Source organism: Vulpes vulpes, chromosome 1, assembly GCF_048418805.1.
Source record: "Vulpes vulpes isolate BD-2025 chromosome 1, VulVul3, whole genome shotgun sequence".
Taxonomy (NCBI): domain Eukaryota; kingdom Metazoa; phylum Chordata; class Mammalia; order Carnivora; family Canidae; genus Vulpes; species Vulpes vulpes.
In genome coordinates, this window is record NC_132780.1 from 12,087,258 (window position 1) to 12,108,119 (window position 20,862).

The 20,862-nt window shown below is 48.2% G+C and overlaps 1 protein-coding gene across 2 annotated transcripts; it reads left to right on the forward strand.

The window, feature by feature from the left end:
* Window positions 1-1,605: 1,605 nt before the first annotated feature.
* On the forward strand, window positions 1,606-15,545 carry IGSF23 (immunoglobulin superfamily member 23). 2 transcript variants are annotated; one of them, XM_026014099.2, is made up of 5 exons: window positions 1,606-1,799; window positions 6,317-6,499; window positions 8,404-8,676; window positions 10,750-10,903; window positions 13,301-15,545. In XM_026014099.2, the coding sequence occupies exons 1-5, from the start codon at window positions 1,736-1,738 to the stop codon at window positions 13,332-13,334; spliced, it is 708 nt and encodes a 235-aa protein (XP_025869884.1). In that variant the 5' UTR covers window positions 1,606-1,735; the 3' UTR covers window positions 13,335-15,545. The 2 variants fall into 2 exon arrangements, with proteins under 2 accessions (XP_025869884.1, XP_025869885.1); XM_026014100.2 differs by lacking the exon at window positions 6,317-6,499 and having other exon boundaries at window positions 1,642-1,799; window positions 13,301-13,825.
* Window positions 15,546-20,862: the final 5,317 nt, after the last annotated feature.

A 20,862-nucleotide genomic window follows, 5' to 3' on the forward strand; every position in this document is an offset into this window, starting at 1 on the left:
GCCTCATTCTAGGCAGCCTCTCTACTCATGATAGAAAGAGGGCTTCCAGTTGTTCCATACTCAGATCCCGTCAGCTTAGCAAGCCAGACAGAAAGAAAATGCTTTATTCCTCCAGAGTTCCAATAAAAGTCCTCTGTTTGCTTTTCTGGAGCCTGTGGTGGATGGTATGTGTCCAGCTATCACTGACACACAGTGCTGAAATGCTCTTAGTGGCTAGGCTTGGGTCACGTGCCCAACCCTCTCCCCAATCACTGTGGTTGGAGGATGAAGTGCTCTAATTGGCCAGGCCTGGGCCTCCCCTCCCTGCAACTGTGAGAAGGCTGGTTTCTCAAATGAAACTCCACGTGCTGTTATCCTGATAAAACAGCCTGAAAGCTAAACAAGCTAAAGCACAGACTCCTCATCCACTGATGATTATTAATCGTGTTGCAAATATTTGCTTATCACGTACTGGTGGTCTCCTGGCCTGATTAATTGCCCCAGCAGGCCTTCACAAAAATCATCAAAAAAGGCAATGTGGCTAATGCCAATAAAGATATCACCAAGTCACTTGATAATAACTATTTTCAAAGGCTCATGGATGAAACTCTGCCCCAGGAGACAACCTGGACCTCTCTGGGAGGGAAAAGTATGAGCTGCTGAGTCAGGTGGGAGTTCAAATTCCAACCTACCATGACACTCACTCGCTTACTCATTCTTCATTCACTATAAAAAAAAATTATTAGCACCCATGATATGCTAGCCACTGGTCTAGACACTGTCTGGACACACCCAGACAAAATCCCTACCTTTCTGACATTCTAGAGAAATAGATGGGGGAGAGGGGAGACAAATAATAAACAAGTGGACAAGGAAATGAATAATTTCAGACAGTAGTGAATATTGGAAAGAAAAGAAAACAGTGTGTCTTGCTAGCAAGAAGCTGGGGCCTCACCTACAGCAGGATTAGGGAAGGCTCTTTTGAGCAATTGGTATTTGATTTGAGACTGGAGCAATGAGATGCAGTCAGCTGTGAGATGATTTGTGTAAGACACTAAGAAAAGGGAGCAGTGGGGCACCTGGGTGGCTCACTGGTTGAGCATCTGCGTGCCTTTGGCTCAGGGCGTGATCCTGGGGTCCTGGGATCGAGTCCCACATGGGTTCCCTGCAGGGAGCCTGCTTCTCCCTCTGCCTATGTCTCTGCTTCTCTGTCTCTCTTTCTCATGAATAAATGATAAAATAAATAAAAATCTTTTTTTTTTTTTTTTAAATCCACATTTTACAGGAGAGAAAAGTAGAAGCTCAGAGCTGACAGTCACAGAGACTGGAGCAAAGTCAGGAGGCAAGCGACGCCCCGGCCACCTCCTACCTGATACTCTTTGCCCATTCCTCTCCTCTGATGTGAAGTGACAGAGGCAGGACCATTCTGCCCCACTCTCCATCTTCATCATTCTCCCCGCCAGGAGGGCTGGAAGGGATGCAGAGAGGAAAGGGAGAGAAACCCCCAAGCCCCTTCTCCCAGAATCCTGCCCTGTATGCTCCCCCCCCCCCCCCCCCCCCCCCCGCACCACTCCCACTAACCCAACAATGCTAGAGAAGAGTGCAGGTCTGGGAGGAGCCAAGGGCCGGGAAGGGAGGCGGGGATGGGGCCAGGACGGGGGCGGGGCTGAGGTATGCCGACCTGATAGCGCAGGGTAGGAGGCCCCCACTCCAGACCTGGCGACCTCCCCTGTGTGGCCCCTGGACAGAACGAGGCATGAGGTGTCCTCTGGACGCCCGCCCCGGCCGCAGCCCTGCCTGGAAGAGGCTACTTCTAACAGGTGAGTAAGAAACAATGGCTTCACCCACAGGTTGGGGACAGGGAGAGGACAGTCCTCTACTCCCAGCGAGAGGAGTCTCTATTCCAAGTCAGACTTGCCCCCTGTCAGAGCTCTGACTCCAGTCAGTTGAAAAATGCTCGAGAACTCTTGAAATCCCCAGAAGGCCGTGCTATTTATTGACCCTTTTTAGGAGAAGGGAAGTGAGGCTCAGAGAGGGGCAGAGTCCAGGACGGCTGGCTGGCAAGGGTAGATTCAGAATTCAGGACCAGGGGCCCCCCGGGGGGCTCAGTGGTTGAGCATCTGCCTTTGGCTCAGGTTGTGATCCCCGGGGTCCTGGGATCGAATCCCACATCGGGCTTCCGTAGGGAGCCTGCTTGTCCCTCTGCCTGTGTCGTGTCTCTGCCTCTCTCTGTGTCTCTCATGAATAAATAAATAAAATCTTAAATAAAGACAAATCACACCAGCTGCCAGCTAAGAGATAAAATCAGTGGAGGTAGGAGGTGGGCAGTGAGCCCCGCACCCACCTAGACGGCCCTAAGATGAGACAACTCCCAACTATCCACTTACGACCTTGGATCTAAGGCTCAAGTTCGCTCTGTCTCAGTTTCCCTGACATAAAACAGACTAGTGCTGATCTCAGAGTTGTGGAGGCAACCGGTGAGTAATGGTTGGGAGAATCTGGCAGAGACCCTGGCAGAGCCAGCGTGAGGTTCTCAGCTGATCCCCCCTCCCAGCAGCTGCCCTTCCACAGACCTTTCACACACAGCACTGTCTGTGTCTGGTGATGCTGCCCTGGGGGTCATCACCCCCTCGCCACCACTTCCCACTCATGAAGAAAGCTGATGTTTTAACATTTGTTCTGTAAGTGGGTATTTCTGATCCTTAAAACATAACCACTTATGTATTGCTTTTTAAATTTTTTAAAAGATTTTATTTATTTATTTGTGAGAGACACAGAGAAAGGCAGAGACACAGGCAGAGGGAGAAGCAGGTTCCGTGTGGGGGAGCCCGATGCGGGACTCAACCCCAGGACCCTGGGATCACAACCTGAGCCAGACGCAAATATTCAACGACTGAGCCACGCAGGCTCCCTTGTATTGCCTTTTTTTTTTAATCTTTAAAAGACATATTTATACTATACCTAGTACTTGCAGTTGCAGAAGCAAGAATGGTAGCAGTGATGATAATTATCATTGTAATGTCAAGCACTGATTTGGCGGTCGCCTTGTTGGTACATTGTTCTAAGCACTTTACAAGCATTCGATCAAGGCTTCTCAACATCTACACGGCTTACTTTTGGGGTCCAATGCTTTCCTTCTTGCCGGGGCTGTCCTGAGCATGGTAGGATGCTGAGCAGCTTCGTTGGCCTCTTCCCAGTGGATGCCAGTAGCACACCCCCAACCCCAAGTCGTGACAACCAAAAAGATTTCTAGACATTGCCAATGTCCCCCTGGGGGTAGCAAAATCCTCCCCAGTTGAAAAATCCCTGGAAGCATTATCATTCCCATTTTATAGATAAGGAAACTGAAGCTCAGAGAGGATCATTAATTTTCCCAAAGTCACCAGAGCTAATAAGTTTTGGGGTTTGCACATTGGCCATCCAATTCTGGAGCTTACATTCTGGGGTGTGTGTGTGTGTGTGTGTGTGTGTGTGTGTGTGTAAGACTATTAAGAACATAGTTTATGCTCTCTTATGTTCTTTATTCAAATTCTACTTAATTTTTTAAAAGATTTATTTATTTATTTATTTATTTATTTATTTATTTATTTGACAGAAAGTGCACAAGCAGGGGAAGGGGCAGAGAGAGAGGGAGAAGCAGGCTCCCCGCTGAGCAGGGAGCCCTACATAGGGCTCCATCCCAGGACCCTGGGATCATGACCTGAGCCAAAGACAGACGCTTCACTGACTGAGCCACCCAGGCATCTGAAAATTTTACTTAATTTTTGAATGGGCTATACATTCCCATGGTTTGAGTCTCAAAGGTTTGAGTCTCAATAAAAGGCCTTGAGTGAAGTCACTGTCTTATCCACTCACCCAGTTCTTTCCTTCCCTCCCCGCTGTCACACACAGAGAGCCACTGTTTTTATGTATGAATCCTCCCAGGGTTTCTTTATATGTTTATAAGAAATGCATATATATATATATATATTTACTTTTCTTCTGTTTTTACATCAAAAGTAACACACCATAAGAACTATCCAGAAGCATGCCTTTGTATCTTAACTACTTACTCTGGAGATCTTTCCCTCTCAGTTAATGGCATTCTCGAGTGCTTCTTCGGCCTTTTGTATAATAACTGTATTGTTCTATTGTGTGAATGGACCATAATTTATTAAATTGGTTTTTTAACTACTTACTCTGGAGATCTTTCCCTCTCAGTTGATGGCATTCTGGAGTGCTTCTTCAGCCTTTTGTATGACTGTATTGTTCTATTGTGTGAATGGACCATAATTTATTAAATTGGTTCCCTATTGTCAGGCACTTGGATATTTCCAATCTTTACCCGTTATAACTAAGGGGTAGCAGATGACCCTGACCATTAGACATTTTATACTGAGAAAATGTATCTGTAAAACACATTCCATGATGTTTAATTTCAGAGTCAAAGGATATGGAAATTTTTTAATCCGAAAGACTTTACCAGACAGCCCTCTTCATGGGTTGTGTCAGCCATGAATAGGACTTTCCTATTGCCCTCAGCCTCACCAATACAGACAAGTCATCAATCTTTTGGATCTTTGCCAACCTGATAGGTGAAAGGTGTTACCTTGGTGTGTTTTTAATTTGCATTTCTCTTACCGGGAGCACAGCTGAACATTTTCTTTATGTCAAGAGACATTTGAATTTTCTTTTCTATGAGTTGCCTATCCATATCCTTTGTATATGTTTCTATTTTCTTATTGATATCTCAGAACTTTTTACATATTCACGAAATGAGTTCTTGGTCTGTGAAATCTGTTGCAAATAATTTTTCCTGGCATGTTATTGTTCTTTTGACTTGGTGGGTAGTGTTTGTTTTTTTCACTTGGCCAAAGTTCTTTACATTTTCATCTCAAATGCTTTAGTCTTTTATGACTGGATCTTGTGTACTTATTGCAACAGCCGTCAATCCAGTGAGAGCCAGTAGAATGGGGTGGGTAAATTCATAGGGTCTGGAGCCAGATTCTAAGGATTCTGCTCTAAACCCTAAGCTGCATGGAAATGTAATTAAAGGAAGTGAGAGCAACTGGGGACAGTGGGACACAATCACCAGTCTACTACAGAATTCTGCTGTTTACCACCTATGACATCCTGGACAATGGTCTTCAATTCTTTGAGCTTCCATTTCCTCAGTCCTACTCAGGGTATAATAGTTGTGTCACTCAGGGTTGAAGCAGGAAAAATGGTCTACTCAAAAAACTAATGAGAGGGGTTTAAAGACTTTTAAAATTTTTTATTGATTTATGTGAGGGAGAGAGAGAGCACACATGCATGAGCAGGAGAGAGAGGGAAAAGCAGGGGGGAAAGGGAGGAGCAGACTCCCCGCTGACCCAGGGGCCTAATTTGGGGCTCAATCTCAGAACCCTGGGGTCATGACCTGAGGTGAAGGCAGACACTTAACCAACTGAGCCACCCAGGCACCCCTTGAGGGGAGTTTAATAAAGGGACTATTTGCAGAAATGTAAGCAGGGCATAAGTAAACCCCCCTGAGACCATGCAGCACCAGAGGTCTAGCCACAGCAGAAAGCTGTTACCCACTCTGTGCTAGAAGCCGTAAGAGGAAGAACAGACCCCAAAACTCAGAGACAGTGGTATATGGAGAGGGCCACCAACAGCAGCTTTAGTAGAGGGACATAGCCGGCCCATGTTAACAAAGCAGGGAGAGAGCTGTGGGATCAGCTACCTCAAAGTCATTCCCATTGGCAGAAGCTAACTGGAAGCAAAAGATAAGGGGACCCAGCAATGCAGCTCAGAGAAGTCAGACTTTCTCGGGACGCAGAACAGGGCAGAGAAGGTTAGAGAACGGATCTGCAGGATACCCTAAGTAATGTGTGCTTGGTGGGGTCAATGTAAGGGGTAAGTAAGATGATACATATTCAGTGTTTAGAACAGCATTTGGCTGATAGAAGGTGCTCAGTGAATGCTCCCTTTTCATTTCCTATTTTTTAAAGATTTATTTATTAATTAATTAATTTATTTATTTATTTGAGAGAGAGAGAGAGAGAGTGCTCTCAAGTGGGGGGAGGGACAAAGGAAGAGGGAGAGAAGACTCCTCAAGCAGACTCCCTGCTGAGTGTGGAACTCAAGTCCAGGACCCAGAGATCATGGCCTGAGCAGAAATCAAGAGTCAGACACTTAACCAGCTGAGCCACCCAGGCTCACCCACCCCACATTATATCTGTCACTATCGCCCTGATCATCAACTCTCAATGTGCCATACCCCTTCTCGCCCAAATCAGGAAGGGTTATTTGCTGGGGCAGCATCTCAACTTTGGTCCCATTTGCTCCCTCTCCTCTCCCTTCCACCTCCCCCAAGGCATCCTGATCGCATCCTGCACCTGCCTTGCCTCCTCGGAGCTGCCCTTCCCTGCGTCTCCAGACCTCTTGACTGAAGGAGCCGGTGCCCGCCTGCCTGTTCCTGGAAGCCTGAATGGTGTTCTCTCTGCTTCTTGGCCCCAGGGGCACAGCCACACAGGCCAGGAGACACTGGACACCCGAGGTAGCCTGCTCATCAGAAACATGACACCCCCAAGACATGGTGCTGGAAACTAGCAGAGGACACAGGAGTGTGACAAAGCAGATACTTGGCAAGGGTGAATGGGGCTGAGAGGGACCACGTTCCCAGGCAGCGAGAGGTAGGGCTTCCCAGAGGAGGGGCCATCCAAGTTGGGATATGTAGGTGGAGCAGGAGTTTGCCCCACAAAGAATGGGAGAAAGTGCTCCTGCAGAGAGGCCAGCTAGTAAACACCAAAAAGCAGGAAGGACCAGCTCCAACTTACTGAGCCCTCACTCTGTACCAAACACGGGGGATTTCACAGCAACCTGAGAAAGCAGATGCTCCAAGCACCAACCCCATTGCACAGGTGAGGATCTAAGGCTGAGAGAGAGGTGATGTCAATGGCCTGTGGTCACCTAGAAGCAAGAGGCCATGTTGGGATTCTACAGGACTCTCTATGATCCTGGAGCTTATCTCCTTCCCTGGTGCCTCTCTAGCCCAGCACCATCTCCAGGGTACCAGGGTGGGGAGAGCCCCCCCGTGCCCATGCCCTTCTCAGCCCTGAGCTCGTGGAGCCTCTGAAACCGGAATGGCCTTGCACAGACATACCTTCTCTGCCTCTGGCCAGCTGTGCATCCTTGAAAAGTGACTTCCCATCTGTATACTTGGGTGTTCCCATCTGTAAAATGGAGCCATGGTAGATCCTACCTCATCAAGTTGTTTTTGAGAATTTAAGTGTGTAAATCCAGTGGTTTTCAAGCTTTTTCGATCAAGACCCACAGTGAGAAATGAACTTCACCTCAAGACCTGGAGTGTACACATAGACACACACCACAAGTAATTGAAAGACGTGTCATAAAATAACAATTATTGCTATGAGCAATGCATTCTGGCATTTTCTGTTATATTTCATGTCACATTTCAAATGCTGATCACAACTTTCTAAATAATTTTGCCCAAGCACGGATCCGTCTCACTCACAGTATAACTGACCATGAGTTAGCATGTGTTTGGAATGGTGTTTGGCTCCTAGTAAGAGCCAGATCCAGGTGGTTCTTTACATTGCTTCTTGTTTCTACACCTGGTGGGCTCCTTTTCCTCCTGCAAGGCTTAGCTCAGACACCACCTCCTCCAGGAAGCCTTGCATGAGTTCTCAGGTTGAACTAAAGTTCTTTTCACTGTATCATATTGCATTGAATTTGGAAATCCGCTCCCTGTGGAGTCTCCCAGTACTCACCACGACATCAGACTTCCAGGTTCAAATACTCGCTGGGCCTCTCTCTGACCATGAAGCTTGGGCCTAACAACCCCTGGACCTCAAGTCTTTAACCTGGAAGAAACATTGGAAAGAGAACTATTATGTATGCCCCATCTCTGTAAAGAGCATTCCCAGCAGCCAGTGGCGCCAGCCCCAAGCCTTGGAGGCCCCCCTTGACTCTTCTCTTTCTCTCTCTCCAATGCATCAGCAAGTCCTGTGGGCTCAGCTTTCAAAATAATCCAGAATCCATCCACTCCCTCCCAGCAACTCGGCCTCACCCAGGTCCAAGTGAAGGCTGGGTTGCTGGGATATTTATATACCAGCCCATGCCTGTCATTGCATAGGCCTGCCCCTGGGTGTGCTCATTTCCCAATTCTCTGGCCTGCTTCCTCCTTGGGCAGAGCAGGCCCTGGCGGCCAAAGTACTGGGGCAACGGGTGAGGTGCTGGCAGTTAGAAGTGATGAAGGTGAGGGATTGGGGGGAGCGGTACGCCCGGGTCTGGAGCAGGACTGGACACAGATCAGGAACTCCAAATACATTTGTTGATGAGTGAATGAATGAATGAATGAATGTCCCTGCAGTGGACAAAAGAAGTGCTCAGCCTCTCTGAGTGGTCTCCATCCATGTGGCCTTGCTCTTGTTCCCACAGCCAGTTCCAACAGGGTGAGTCTGTTCACATTCCCCTACAACATCGATGGCGTTATCCAGAGTGACCTCAATTACTCAGTGGTCCTGAATTGTTTGGCTTCTTATATCACCCCCAAGCCCGTGCTACACTGGACCTTCAATGGGGAGCCCTACATGACTGGGGCTCTGCTGATCATCCGGAGGTTGTCCTGGGAGAATCTGGGCACCTATGTGTGCACGGCCAAGAACAGCCAAGGACAGTATCCCTCTGACCCTGTGACTATCTCGCTGCCAGGTGAGTCCCCCACCCCCACTCCAGACTTTTGCATCCTTGGTTGCATTGAGCCTTCTACAAAGCCACCCACTCTGAAACCCTGTATAGCCAAGATGCTATCCCATTCTTCCACCTGCCTGGCAGAGTGGGGTGATTAGCCCATTTTGCAGAGGCTGCAGCTGAAAGAGATGAACTCTAATGAAAGCTCAGCTTCGGATCTGGAGCCAGCTGTCTGGTTCCTGGCTCCAACTGTTTCCTGGCTGTGTGAACCTGGCCTCTCAGGTCTCAGCACACACCTGCAAAAAAAAAAAAAAAAAAAAAAAAAATGCAGGTGATAATGAGTGGTTCTGAGCACCGGCTTTGGAATTTGAACTCTGGCTCTACCACGTCCTGGCTGTGTGACTTTGGACCAGTGCCTTGACTTCTCTGTGCCTCAGTGTCCTTGTCTATAAATAGGGATAATAACAGCACCCACCCCAAAGTGTAGTTGTGAGCATTCAATGAGATAAGCAGGCAAACAGCTTCAAATAGTAGTGCTGAGTACTACTGAACACTAGGGAGTGCTCAGAAAGCATGAGCTCGTATCGTGGCTGCAATTAGTATTATCCATATTATTATTACTTTTGTGACTACTACTGTATGCAGTGAAATGTGCAGAGCCCCAGATGGCAATAATGAGAACAGCTAGTTGGGATCAGGAAAGTAGTCTGGGAGCCGGTCAAACCTGGATGCAATTCCTGCCCCTGTGCTTCCCTGGCCAGGTGACTTAGGATAAGTGACTTCCCCTCTCTGAGCCTCTGTTTCTTCCTGGGTGTAATGGGGGTGACCATGTACACTTCTGCAAGATTGTCATAAGGAGCAGAAATAATGTGTGAATGGGGCAAGCAGAACACCTGTTAGAAAGCAGGTGCTTTAAGGCTGCCCGGCTTGTTCTCTCGTGGAACATGTGACTCTTGATTTTGGGGTCATGAGTTCAAGCCTCACATTGGATGTGGAGCTTTATTTTAAAAAGAAGAATGATAGCAGCTATCCTCATGAATATATTTTTCATGTATTTATGCATGGAGGACAAGAGACTTGGAGTGAGCTAGAATAGTATAGAGGACCTGGCCAGTAGAGAAGCCAGGGAAGGATGTGGGCAGCAGGGAACACATGAGCAAAGGTCCAGAGCATGGAAAGGGCAGGAGTGATGGAAGCCTGGCTGGGGTAGGCCCCAGAGAGCTGCCATCTCTTCCCAGCCAGGATCCAATTGGAGCTTCAGGATTTGATTTTGGGGTGATTCTCAAGAGAAAAAGTGCAAATATTATAGCAGCTGGTGACTCTGATATGTTCATTGAGAATGACTTTCGAGACCCCGCTTTACTCATTCATCAACTCTTCTGGAAATGTTAATTTCCTACTGCCTACTACATAACCAGCCCGTGTTGGGTGGTGCTGGGGACATTCTGGAGACAGCCCTGGCCTTGCCCTCAAATAGTAATGACTAGAGTGGGCAAGGCTGGGTGGGAGAGCCAAGGGATATGGGACCCAAAAGGCCACCTGACCCAACAAGGAGGTCAGGGAGGGCTTCCTGGAGGAGGGGACATCTGAGCCAGTACTAGAGTACATAGGACTTATCCAGGCCAAGAGAAGGAAAATGGCATAAATGGCATTCTAGGAGCACAAAGGCTGGGAAGTAGGAAAGAGAGGTGAGCTTAGAAAATTGAGTAGAAAAAAAGAAAATTGAGAAGAGTCCAGTGGGACTGAGTTTTAAAGGTGGAGAGGAGAGAGAGCTGAGGCTGCAGGTAGCAGGGCTTCAAAGATTAAAATGAGAGATGCTTCCTCCCCAGGTCCTGGGAAGCCTCAGCAAAATTCTGAGCAGGGAAGGAACAGGGTCAAGTTCGAGCTTTCCATGGACCCCTCTGGCTTCTGCGTGGTGGGGAGGTTGGTGGGAGGAGAGACTGGGGCAGGAGAGCCAAGAAGAGGCTGGGGTGGAGACCAGAGGATGGAGAGGAGGGGGATGGGATGAAGACACATTCAGGAGGTGAAATGGTGGGAGGCAGGGGTGTGGAGGGAGGATGGCTCCTTCAGTCTCACCCTTTCTTGTTCCTCCAGAAGAGAAAGTGGATCCCACAGAGGCTGAGCCCATCGAGCCGGACCCTGTTCTCTCCCTGTCAGGAGGAGCTGCCATCAGCCTCCTCGTGGCTGGAAATGTAGGGGCAGCGATGCTGATTGGAGGAATAAGCTTCACCATCGTCCAGAGTCTAAAGTACGTGCTGTCCTCACCCCTGTCCACTGCCCGACATCCGCTCGGCCCCCATGAGCCACAGAGCTCACTCTGCAGCAAGACAGAAGCCCAATTGGTAGCCTCTTCCCAAGAAGCTTTAGACTCAGGGAGGATGATATTGACCCCTGGTGCACCCACCCAAGGTGGAACACCGGGGAACAGAGAGACAGAAAGGGATTCTGGAGCTCATCTGCCTCAGTTCAAATCCCAGCTCTGTTCCGTACCTGCAGTGAAGGCAGAGGCAAGTCATACCCCATCTGTGCCTCAGTTTGACCATATACAAAATGCCATCCTCAGGGGCTATCGTGAGGATGAAACAAGCTAGTATTTCTAAAGTGGCTACAGCTGTGCCTGGAATACGGTCAGCCCCATATTCTTCCCTTCTATACACATCTATCGAGTATCTGCGCTGCTAGCACTGGGGAAAACCCTGGGAATAGCAGCAGAAAGTCCAGGCCTGCACAAACTTGCATTCTAGTCTGAGACACCAGCAATTCTGGTGATGACCAAGTAAAATATAGAGAGCGTGTTAGATAATGATGAGTGCTCAGCAGCAGAGTAAGGCTGGGAAGTAAGGCCAGGGTTGGGGTGGGACACAGTTTAACTAAGTCAGTGAAGGCCTCCCTGAGAAAGTGACATCTGAGCAAAGACACTGAGCAAAGGAGGGATGGATGTCAGTGGATGTCTGGCAGAAGGGCGTACCCCGCAGGGAAAACAGCCAGTGCAAAGGCCCTGAGGTAGGACTTCACCTGGCGTGTTCAAACAATAGCAAGGAGGCCAGCATGCCTGGAGTGGTGTGAGGAGTGGGAAGAGAAACAGGGCATGAGATATGAGATCAGAGAGGGAACGGAGATCTTGTGGGCCATATAAGGACTTGGCTTTTGTTCTAAATGACATGAAAGCCATGGAGGGTTTAGAGTAGAGGAGGGATGGGATCTGACTTACACCTGACTGCATCTCAATGCTAGATGTAGTAGTTATTATGGTAATACTATAATATCTTACCATGTACTGAGCACCTATTACCTGCTTGCTAAACATTATTCTATCTAGGGGATCCCTGGGTGGTGCAGCGGTTTGGCGCCTGCCTTTGGCCCAGGGCGCGATCCTGGAGACCCGGGATCGAATCCCACATCAGGCTCCCGGTGCCTGGAGCCTGCTTCTCCCTCCGCCTGTGTCTCTGCCTCTCTCTCTCTCTCTCTCTCTCTCTGTGACTATCATAAATAAAAAAAAAAAATAAAAAAAAAAAAACATCATTCTATCTAATTTCCACAAGAGCTCAGCAGGTGGGCTTAGGGAGGTAGGGCAGTGGATAAGAAAAAGACCTTGTTTTTATCAAAGAAGGAACTAAGTCTCAGAGAGAAGTGACTGGCCCCAGACCCCACAGCTGGAGAGGGATTCAAACCCGGAACCTGGCCTCACTCCTAGTTCTCACTCCTAACCTCTGCTCCCTTTTTTCCTGCCATAACAACACGCGACTCTGTAGCCTGTGTACTGCCAGCTGACGTGGTTTGCAAAGGCCTTGTGGATCAGCTGGGAGAGGCTGGGGCCAGGTCTCCAGTCTGTGAGTCCTGTGTAGAACCTTCCAGGGGTGGGGGAGGGCCAGGCTGCTACGTGAATCCCCTACCTCATCATCACTGTAGCAGCTGCAACTTCCCAGGCCCTCAGTAAGTGCTGGGAGCCTTCAAGTCACAGCTACTCTGAAGGATGGGCACGTTCTTGTCCTCATTTTCCAAGCGAGTAAACCAAAGCTCAGAGAAACTCACCTTCCCCCAGGACACGCAGCTGACAAATGGCTGACACTGAACCAAACCCAGATCCTAACCCAAAACCATGTTCTTGGAGGGGAAAGATAAGAAATCCAGCCCCTGCCTTCATGAGCAGGCGGGAGAGGTCACTTCCTGTCCTCCCACCATTTTGGCCAAGATGTATGATGACAGATGGATGCTGACGTCAGCCAGAAGGAACCAGCCTCAGGAAATGAGGTCATTAGGACAGGCGTGGCTGTCTTGACCCTCCCAGTGAGGAGGAGCAGTTCTTAGGAAAGAGGGGTGTGGGCTGAAGGGAAGCTCCACACACATCCACAACACCCACCAATGGCCAGGAGAGATCCCTGTTGTTTGTAGTTAAGGCCATGGGACCCTCTACCCTATCTGTAAAATAAGGATAATGGTAATAGGTACCTCAAAGGGAAAATGTGCAGATTACATGACACGGCGGGAATAAAGCACTGCAAATGGTGCCCAGCACATGGTAAACCTTCAATAAATGTCAGCCACATCTGTGATGGTGATGATGATGATGATGACGACAATCTCTCTCTCTCTCTCTCTCTCTCTTTCTCTTTCTCTTTCTCTCTCTCTCTTTCTCTCATTATAGGGCTAGAAGACAAAGAATACGGATGTGCTGCTGAAGTGGGCACTTGTCTGTCAGCCTCAAAGTGATGCCAGGAAGGGCAGCAAGAGAACTCTGAGGCTGGGGGACAAGATGATGTTCCTGGGAGCTCCTGATGAGACCTCCTCCCTCCTGATCTTTTGTCTCTGGGATGTTCTCATCTTCCTGAGAGTCCCAGAGACTGCTTTTCTCTCCCTCTTCCCAGCTGCCAGCGTCCTACCTGGCCAGCTCCCCAAATCCCTGGAAACCACCTATACAAGCAGTCCGTATTTCGTGAAATTCATGAACTGAAAGCAAAGGATACTCACTTAAGTGGTCCAATAAAAACAAAAGGATGGGGGCACCTGGGAGGCTCAGTGGTTGAGCATCTACCTTTGGCTCAGGTCGTGATCCCAGGGTCCTGGGATTGAGTCCCACATTGGCCTCCCCAGGGGGAGCCTCTTCTCCCTCTGCCTATGTCTCTGTGTCTCTCATGAATGAATAAATAAAATCTAAAAAGGCGGGGGAACAAATTTAATATAAATATCCAGGAAGATTTCTAAAAATCCAAGTATGCATCAGTTAGAACTTGCTGTGTAACAAACTATCCCCCCATTTTAATGGCTTAAGAAGACAGCCATGGATTTAGCTTAGAATTCTGTGGGGTTATCTGTTTGGGCTGGTCTCAGCTGGGCCATTCTTCTCATCTCTCCTGGGCCCACTCACGCCCCTGTGATGAGCTGGCAGTTACCCAGGAGGTGTCTGGACTAGGACAGTTGTCTGGAACAACTAACCTGTCCTCCACATCATCTATCATTCTGTAGCAGGCAGACCCAAGCTTGTTCATATGACAGAGGCAGGATTCCAGGAGTGAGAGCAGAGGGGCAATGCCTCTTGGGACCAAGGTTAAGAATGGCACATCATTGTTACTGCCACATTCTGGCCAAAGCCAGCTACATAGCCATCCCAGATTTGAGGAGTAGGAAATGAACACCAACTCTTGATGGAGAGAAGAATCCGTGGCTATTTTTTCAAGTTCCCACCAAAAGCAAGAGTGCATGATCAGAAAGTAAGAACGCTGCTGGAACCTCCTTCTCAGGCCCCAGTCCTCATCCCTTGTCATCCTCTTCTCTGGGCACAGGGGATTCACAGTTCTCTCTGTGTCTCTCTCCACAGGTGGGTGCTCAGTGCTTCTCTATCCATGTGGGGAGAGACATGATCCCATCACTTCCAAGTCCACAGAATCCCTTCACCTTGTTCCTGAAACCCCCAGAGAAGGCATCTGATTGGCTCACTCGGGTCAAGTGTCAACTGTGGTCCCATTCCTGTGGCTGCAGTGGGAGCCAGAATGATTTGTACAAGCAGAGTTCAAGGGGCTCAGCCCTGTCTGTGGGGGCTCATTGCTCAGAAAGTAGGGGAGGTTTTGCCTTGTAAGCTGGGCAGACACCCCAAAATGTCTTCTGCACGCGCAACTTATTTTGGCTCCTTTTCAAAAAAGAAAAAACAAACATACCTTGGATGCAGAGAAGTGAGGGAGGTGGTCACCACCCCCAGAAACCCACGGCCCATTTGTAAATAAGATTGACTACTTGATTTTGAGCTGTTGGAGAATCCTGGTAGATGGCAGGCCAAGGGGAAAGGAATATGGATGAAGCCCCTGCCTGGACGCATCTAACAGTAGAGGAGCATCAATGGTTTTGTGACCGACACAAAGCCACTTACCGTGTCATTATGATTAGCAGTAATGGGAGCAGACCTGAATTCAGATGTTGTCTGCTGAGGGCTGTCTGTGTGCCAGCTCCTACCCTCATGTATCATATTATCTTCACTCAACCTACTGAGGAAAAGAGAATCCATCCCCATTTTACTGGCAGAGGGGAGACTCAGAGAGAGGGTATGCCACTTCCTCAGGGTCACATGGGTAGAACAAGGTGGAACTGTTCTCCAAACTAGGCTACCTGGCTCTGAAATCCCTGTTTCCAATCAGCGCACTTTCCTGTTGCTCTCTCCTTGGGGCCAGAGCCCCCTTCTCCTTTCATGAGGTCCTACCTCCTTTGTCAGCTATTGGTCATTATCCTTGTGTACCTAGGATAAAAGTGATGCTCAGAGAGGGCAAGTCACTCACCTGAGGTAACACAGGCATGCATGATGCCGACTCAAGTTTACCCAGTTCCAAAACCTGTGCTTTAGCCCAGTGCTGTCCAACAGAACTCTCTGTGGTGATGTACATGTGGCTATTGAACCCTTGCAATATGAATAGTGTAACTCAGTTTTTATTTGTTTTTAATTCAATTTAATTTTAACTTATATTGCCACCTGTGGCTAGTGGCTATTGTATTGGACGGTGCACCTCTAACTCCTTGTTGTTGTTGTTGTTTTTTTTTTTTTTTTTTTTTTTTTTAACTCCTTGTTGTTAAAAATAAATCCCCCAGCAGCCATATGTGTAGATCACTGACTCTGGGGTCCTTGCCCTGGTCTGTCCAAAGGCTCAGATTTGCTTGGAAACCCCTAATATCTAACCAGTTCCTTTGTCACCTGAGACATCCTGCTGTACCCCTCCACTCTTCCCTTTTTCCTCCACTGTTGGAGAAGCTAGCTATTTCCTCTTGGGGTGGCGACAGGAAGGAAACTGGTTCTCGCAGCTCCAAATCTGGCTGGGTCTCAGCAGTGACACTGCAGCCACCACCCTCACCAGTCAGCGTCCAGCTATCCTCTGGCCAAGGCTGTAGCAAGGCTGTTCCCTTGCCCTTTGGAACAGCTGTGAATTTTTGTGATGTCCCTCCCTACCACTAAAAATAAACGAGGCAGATTTCCTCAAAGAGACCACCTGACCACACCTGTTACAGATTCAGTCCCCTGGTTGAATGCTGCCATAGCATTGTTCTGCTTTATAGCATTTAACTATATCGTGTCATTAAATATTTATTGGTGTGAATATTTAATATTTATATCAACCATTAGACTAGCAGCTCCACGATAGCAAGATCTGTATCTGTTACACAGTCTGTGCTCAATGCTACAGCATGCACACTGTGGAAATTGGAAAGCAGTACAAATCAAAGGTGTTGGGGGGGTCTCTCTCTCTCTCTCTCTTTTTTTGGAAAGCCAATTATCAACACCCTCACTGAAAAACAGGTGCCTAGAGACTCCATGAAGCCATCCAACTAGCCCTGTCTTAAATGCCTCTGGATTATTTGTACATGAAAGAAGAAACACACCTCTTTCTTACTTATGTCACTGTTTTAATTTCATTGTTCCTTACAGCCAGTTTAATACCAATGGATACATCTAACCCTAAGATTTAAACCATAAAGTCAAAGATTTAAATGACACTTAGCAAAACAGGTAGGTGTAGAGGAATTAGGCCACAGTGAAAATGTGAGCCAAGAACAAAATCATATCCCAACATCCCCCCAGGGGTGTGAAAAGTGCTGTCAAAAGTAGAAGATACACAGGCGCCTGGGTGGCTCAGTGGTTGGGTGTCTGCCTTCAGCCCAGGGAGTGATCCCGGGGTCCTGGGATCAAGTGTCCCATTGGGCTCCCGGCAGAGAGCCTGCTTCTCCCTCTGCCTATGTCTCTGCCTCTCTCTCTGTGTGTGTCTCTCATGAATAAATAAATAAAATCTTTTTTTTTTTTTTTTTAAGTAGAAGATACAGGATTAGAAAATTGAGAATCTCGTACTTGTTCTTCTTATTTTGTGCCTGGACAGACACAAAGTCACACACTTTGTGTTCAGGCATTCCATACATCCCAGGCAGCCATATCTGTTAGGTGCTTGAAGGCCACAGGCATAATCCAAGAAGGAAGAAGTAGGAGAAAGGAGATAGAATTTCTAACTTCTGGCCATAATTCCTCCCCATTTTCCTTTTTAAAAAGATTTTATTTATTTATTCATGAGAGAATAAATGGGCTCCTGCAGGGAGCCTGATGAGAACTCAATCCCAGGACCCTGGGGATCATGACCTGAGCCCAAGGCAGACGCTCAACCACTGAGCCACCCAGGCATCCCAATTCCTCTCCATTTTTGCATCCATTTTGCCAGGGTGCATTTCTCTTCACTACTATTTTTTTTTCTTCACTACTATTTTTGATAGATTGGCTGTAGCTACTCTAAGTGGTGTACTGAGAGTTCTGGGAACCCACACACACTCGCCAGGAAGGAGCTCCTGTATAGAGTAAAAGCTTGATGTTTCGGGAAGCCTGGAATAGAGTGTTGATGGCAGCCCCATATTTGCCTCCCTTGCTTATCAGCAATGAGTCAGACTCTCTCATTCCTAAAAGAACCTCTGGTTCAAGACCAGCCCAAAATATACTGTGATCCACAATTAGAGAGGCACAGCAAGATTCCTAGGCTACTTTAACGTCTGGTTGATTCACCCAACAAATATTTTCCAAGCACCTTCTGTGTGGCTAGGTGCTAGACACATGGCCCAGAATAAGACAGACATGCTCTCAGAACTCTGTACTCACAGAGTTCACAGATTCCATCTCCAAAATTCAAAATTCCAGCCTATTCTTTTCCCAAGTCCTCAGGCCTCCCTGCTTCCTGCCACTACCACCCCATCTCTTCCTTATTGGAACACACCCAAACTCTCTTCCTCAAGCTCTCAAGCTTGCAGGCTTGTTCTCTCTCTTTCTCTCCTCTCTCTCTCTCTCTCTCTCTCTCTCTCTCACACACACACACACACACACACACACACACACACAACTTCATAAGAAGTTTCTTCTGAATTCCAGTATTGACAGAAAACACAACAATGAGCTAAGGTGGAAAGATGACTAATAGATAACAATCAGATCAAATAATTGCTAAAGCCATTCATTCATTCATTCATTCATTCACTTATTCATTCATTCATTTATTCAACATGCCTTCCTCCAGCCCCTGGTCCATGTAGAGCCCTGTACTGGGCAGTACTGGGGACACAGGACTGACCACAGCAGCTGCAGCCCTGCCCCCCCGCCCAGGGCTCACTGTCCAATAGGGGAGAGAGAACCATCTCCAGCAGTGACAACCCAGAATAGTTCATGCTGGGATGTGAGAGCCCAAAAGGAGCTTCTGATCCACCCTAGGAGTCCAAGAGGGCTTCCTGAGGAAGGGATCATCTGTACTGAATACATTAAGATGATTAACAAGAGCAACCATGTCCCTAGAAGGTGATATTTATGCTAATGGGCTTTAATGTATCCTCTCTGTTTATTAATCCAAACCCTAGAAAGTGGGTGCTATTATTAGTCCCATGTTGGAAATGAGGAAGCTGGGGTGCCTGGGTGGCTCAGTCAGTTAAGTGTGCACCGCTTGATTTTGGTTCAGGGCAGGATCTCAGGGCTGTGGGATCTGTCTCTGCGTCTGGGGCTCTGAGCTCAGTGGGGAGTCAGCTTGAGATTCTCTCCCTCTTCCTATACCCCTCCCTTGCTCGCGCTTCTCTCTCTCTCTCTTTCTCTCTCTCTCTGTTTCAAATAAATAAATCTTTAAAAAATAGAAATGAAGAAATTGAATTCTCACTACCCTGGACCCTGCCCCCATGGAACTTACTACAGCTTAGGGGACTTAGGAACACCAGAAGAGGGATTCCCCAGCATGGGAAACCAGGAAGGCTTCTGGGAGGAGGCAAGGGCTCAGTAGTGAACTGAGTAGTAACCATTGCCGGGTAGAGAACAGAGGAAATGTGTCCCAGCCTGGAGATGAGCAAACACGATTCATTCAGAGGGACTGCAAGGGCTTTGGCCTGGCTGACTTATAAAGCAGAAGAGGAAGTGACATCAAGCTGTCATCAGCGGCCAGGTCATGTAGGAGCTACAATGTGGCCTTTGTCCTTCACACTGCAGAGACCTGTTAGAAGGTATGGTTCTGATTAGTCACCAGTGATAGAAGTCGGCTGGAGAGAGCAGGTTTCGTTTCCCTCCCTGGGTTGTGAAAGGCTTGTGGGATTTGGAAGGGAGGAAAGACAGAATGACCATCCACCATCGGGAGGTACCACTACAACCCTACATGCCAGTGGGTGTGGGGGTGGGAGCTCAGTGGATGTGGGGGTGGGAGCTGGCAGGAGATGATGGAGAGGAAATGCCCACTCTGGGTAGCCAGTCAGTTCTTGGGCAAGCACAGGCAGGTGGTGGTGGTGGTAGTTTGGGAGTTTCTTTCCATCTTTTTCCTGCCTAGCCTCAGGGTATAGAAGATGAAAATTGTGCCCTAGGGCACCAATAATAGCTTCTGCCATTTGTGAAGCACCTAAACCAATGACTTTTTTTTAACCGTATGACTTACTTTCAAATAACTTATTGAACCATCACCATATGGTTTTTTTGATCCCCTATTTTATGGATAAGAAAAAGGAGGCAAGAGAAATGATCCAGGTGGTTTAGGATCACCAGCTATTAATTGGTGAAACCAGAATTTGAACCAAAAGAGTAACGTTCCAAACCACCGCTCCCTCCTCTCCTTCTCCCTCTCCCTGCTCTGTCTCCTCCACCCATCTCTCTCCCCTGCCACTCTTTCTTCCTCCTTCCCCTCTACCCAGTCTCCAGATCTTTGGGACCAAGCTCCACATCTGAAATTTTAGAAGCTCCAGCTTACTGCTACGAGGGCCTCTGGGTAGTAAGCACGGCACTGCCATAATCTCCCTTGCTGGCAAGAGTGCTTCTCCCAAACCACACATGCCCCGGCCCTTGGACCCAGCCAATCAGCTTCTAGGAACGCATGGAACTGATTCCGTCACACACCAAGGAAACAGTGTGGACGTGGTTACTCCACGCCCTGCAAGGACAAAGCATTAGAACATTGGAAATACCCAAAAGGCCCGTGCGCTGAGAGTAGGTTCAAAACTGATGATGTGTTCATGCACAGGAAGACTTTGACAAAAGGAGAGTGGTTGCAAGGAGCCAGACCACCTTCAGGACTCAGAGATGGGGAAAGATCGTGGGTGGGGCTGTAGAACATCTTGTCTCAACCTACCCATTCCAACTGGCACCACTCACTCTCCCCCATCACATCCTCAATGAGGCTCATCCAGACCTGAAATAAGACATTTGCTTTAATTCAGTGATTTTGACACCATGGTGCTTTTGGCCTTCCCAAGTATTTATTGACTTAACTTTTTTGGGGGGTGGGGGGAGGTGGCCAGGAATACCAGCCATGGAAGGCCCTCCCCTACCCACTGACCCTCCCCTCACCTTAGCCCCATCCCTGAGACCCTCACTTTTCTAGACCCCATCTCTGGCTCCATCCTTAACCTTCACCCCATCCCTGACCCTCAGCTCTCCCTTGACCCCCCTCCCCCATTGACCCACTGAAGAGAAGCTTCAGTGGCTAAGGACTGGTATCATTCCCTTTATGTGAAATTGTTTAGGACCAGGGTTCAAATGGCTTGTTTTCAGACAGAGGCTCCATTCTTGTCAAAAAGGCGTCAGATGTCCAGTGGGGAAGAGGTAGAGTATGTCGTGAGGTGGGCCACAAATCCGAAGCTCAAACACCAGCGGAGGAGGGGATAGACTCTCCCATCCAGAGCTCTGAGAGGAGGCTCTCCATGTTCAGTAGCTGGGGAGCCCTGGAGGAAGGGGAACCCCGAAGG

Coding starts and splice junctions, on each gene's coding strand:
- IGSF23 (XM_026014099.2), top strand. CDS start 1,736: ATGAGGTGTCCTCTGGACGCCCGCCCCGGCCGCAGCCCTGCCTGGAAG. Junction 1,800..6,316: donor GAAGAGGCTACTTCTAACAG/GTGAGTAAGAAA, acceptor ACCTCCCCCAAG/GCATCCTGATCGCATCCTGC. Junction 8,677..10,749: donor TGTGACTATCTCGCTGCCAG/GTGAGTCCCCCA, acceptor TTGTTCCTCCAG/AAGAGAAAGTGGATCCCACA.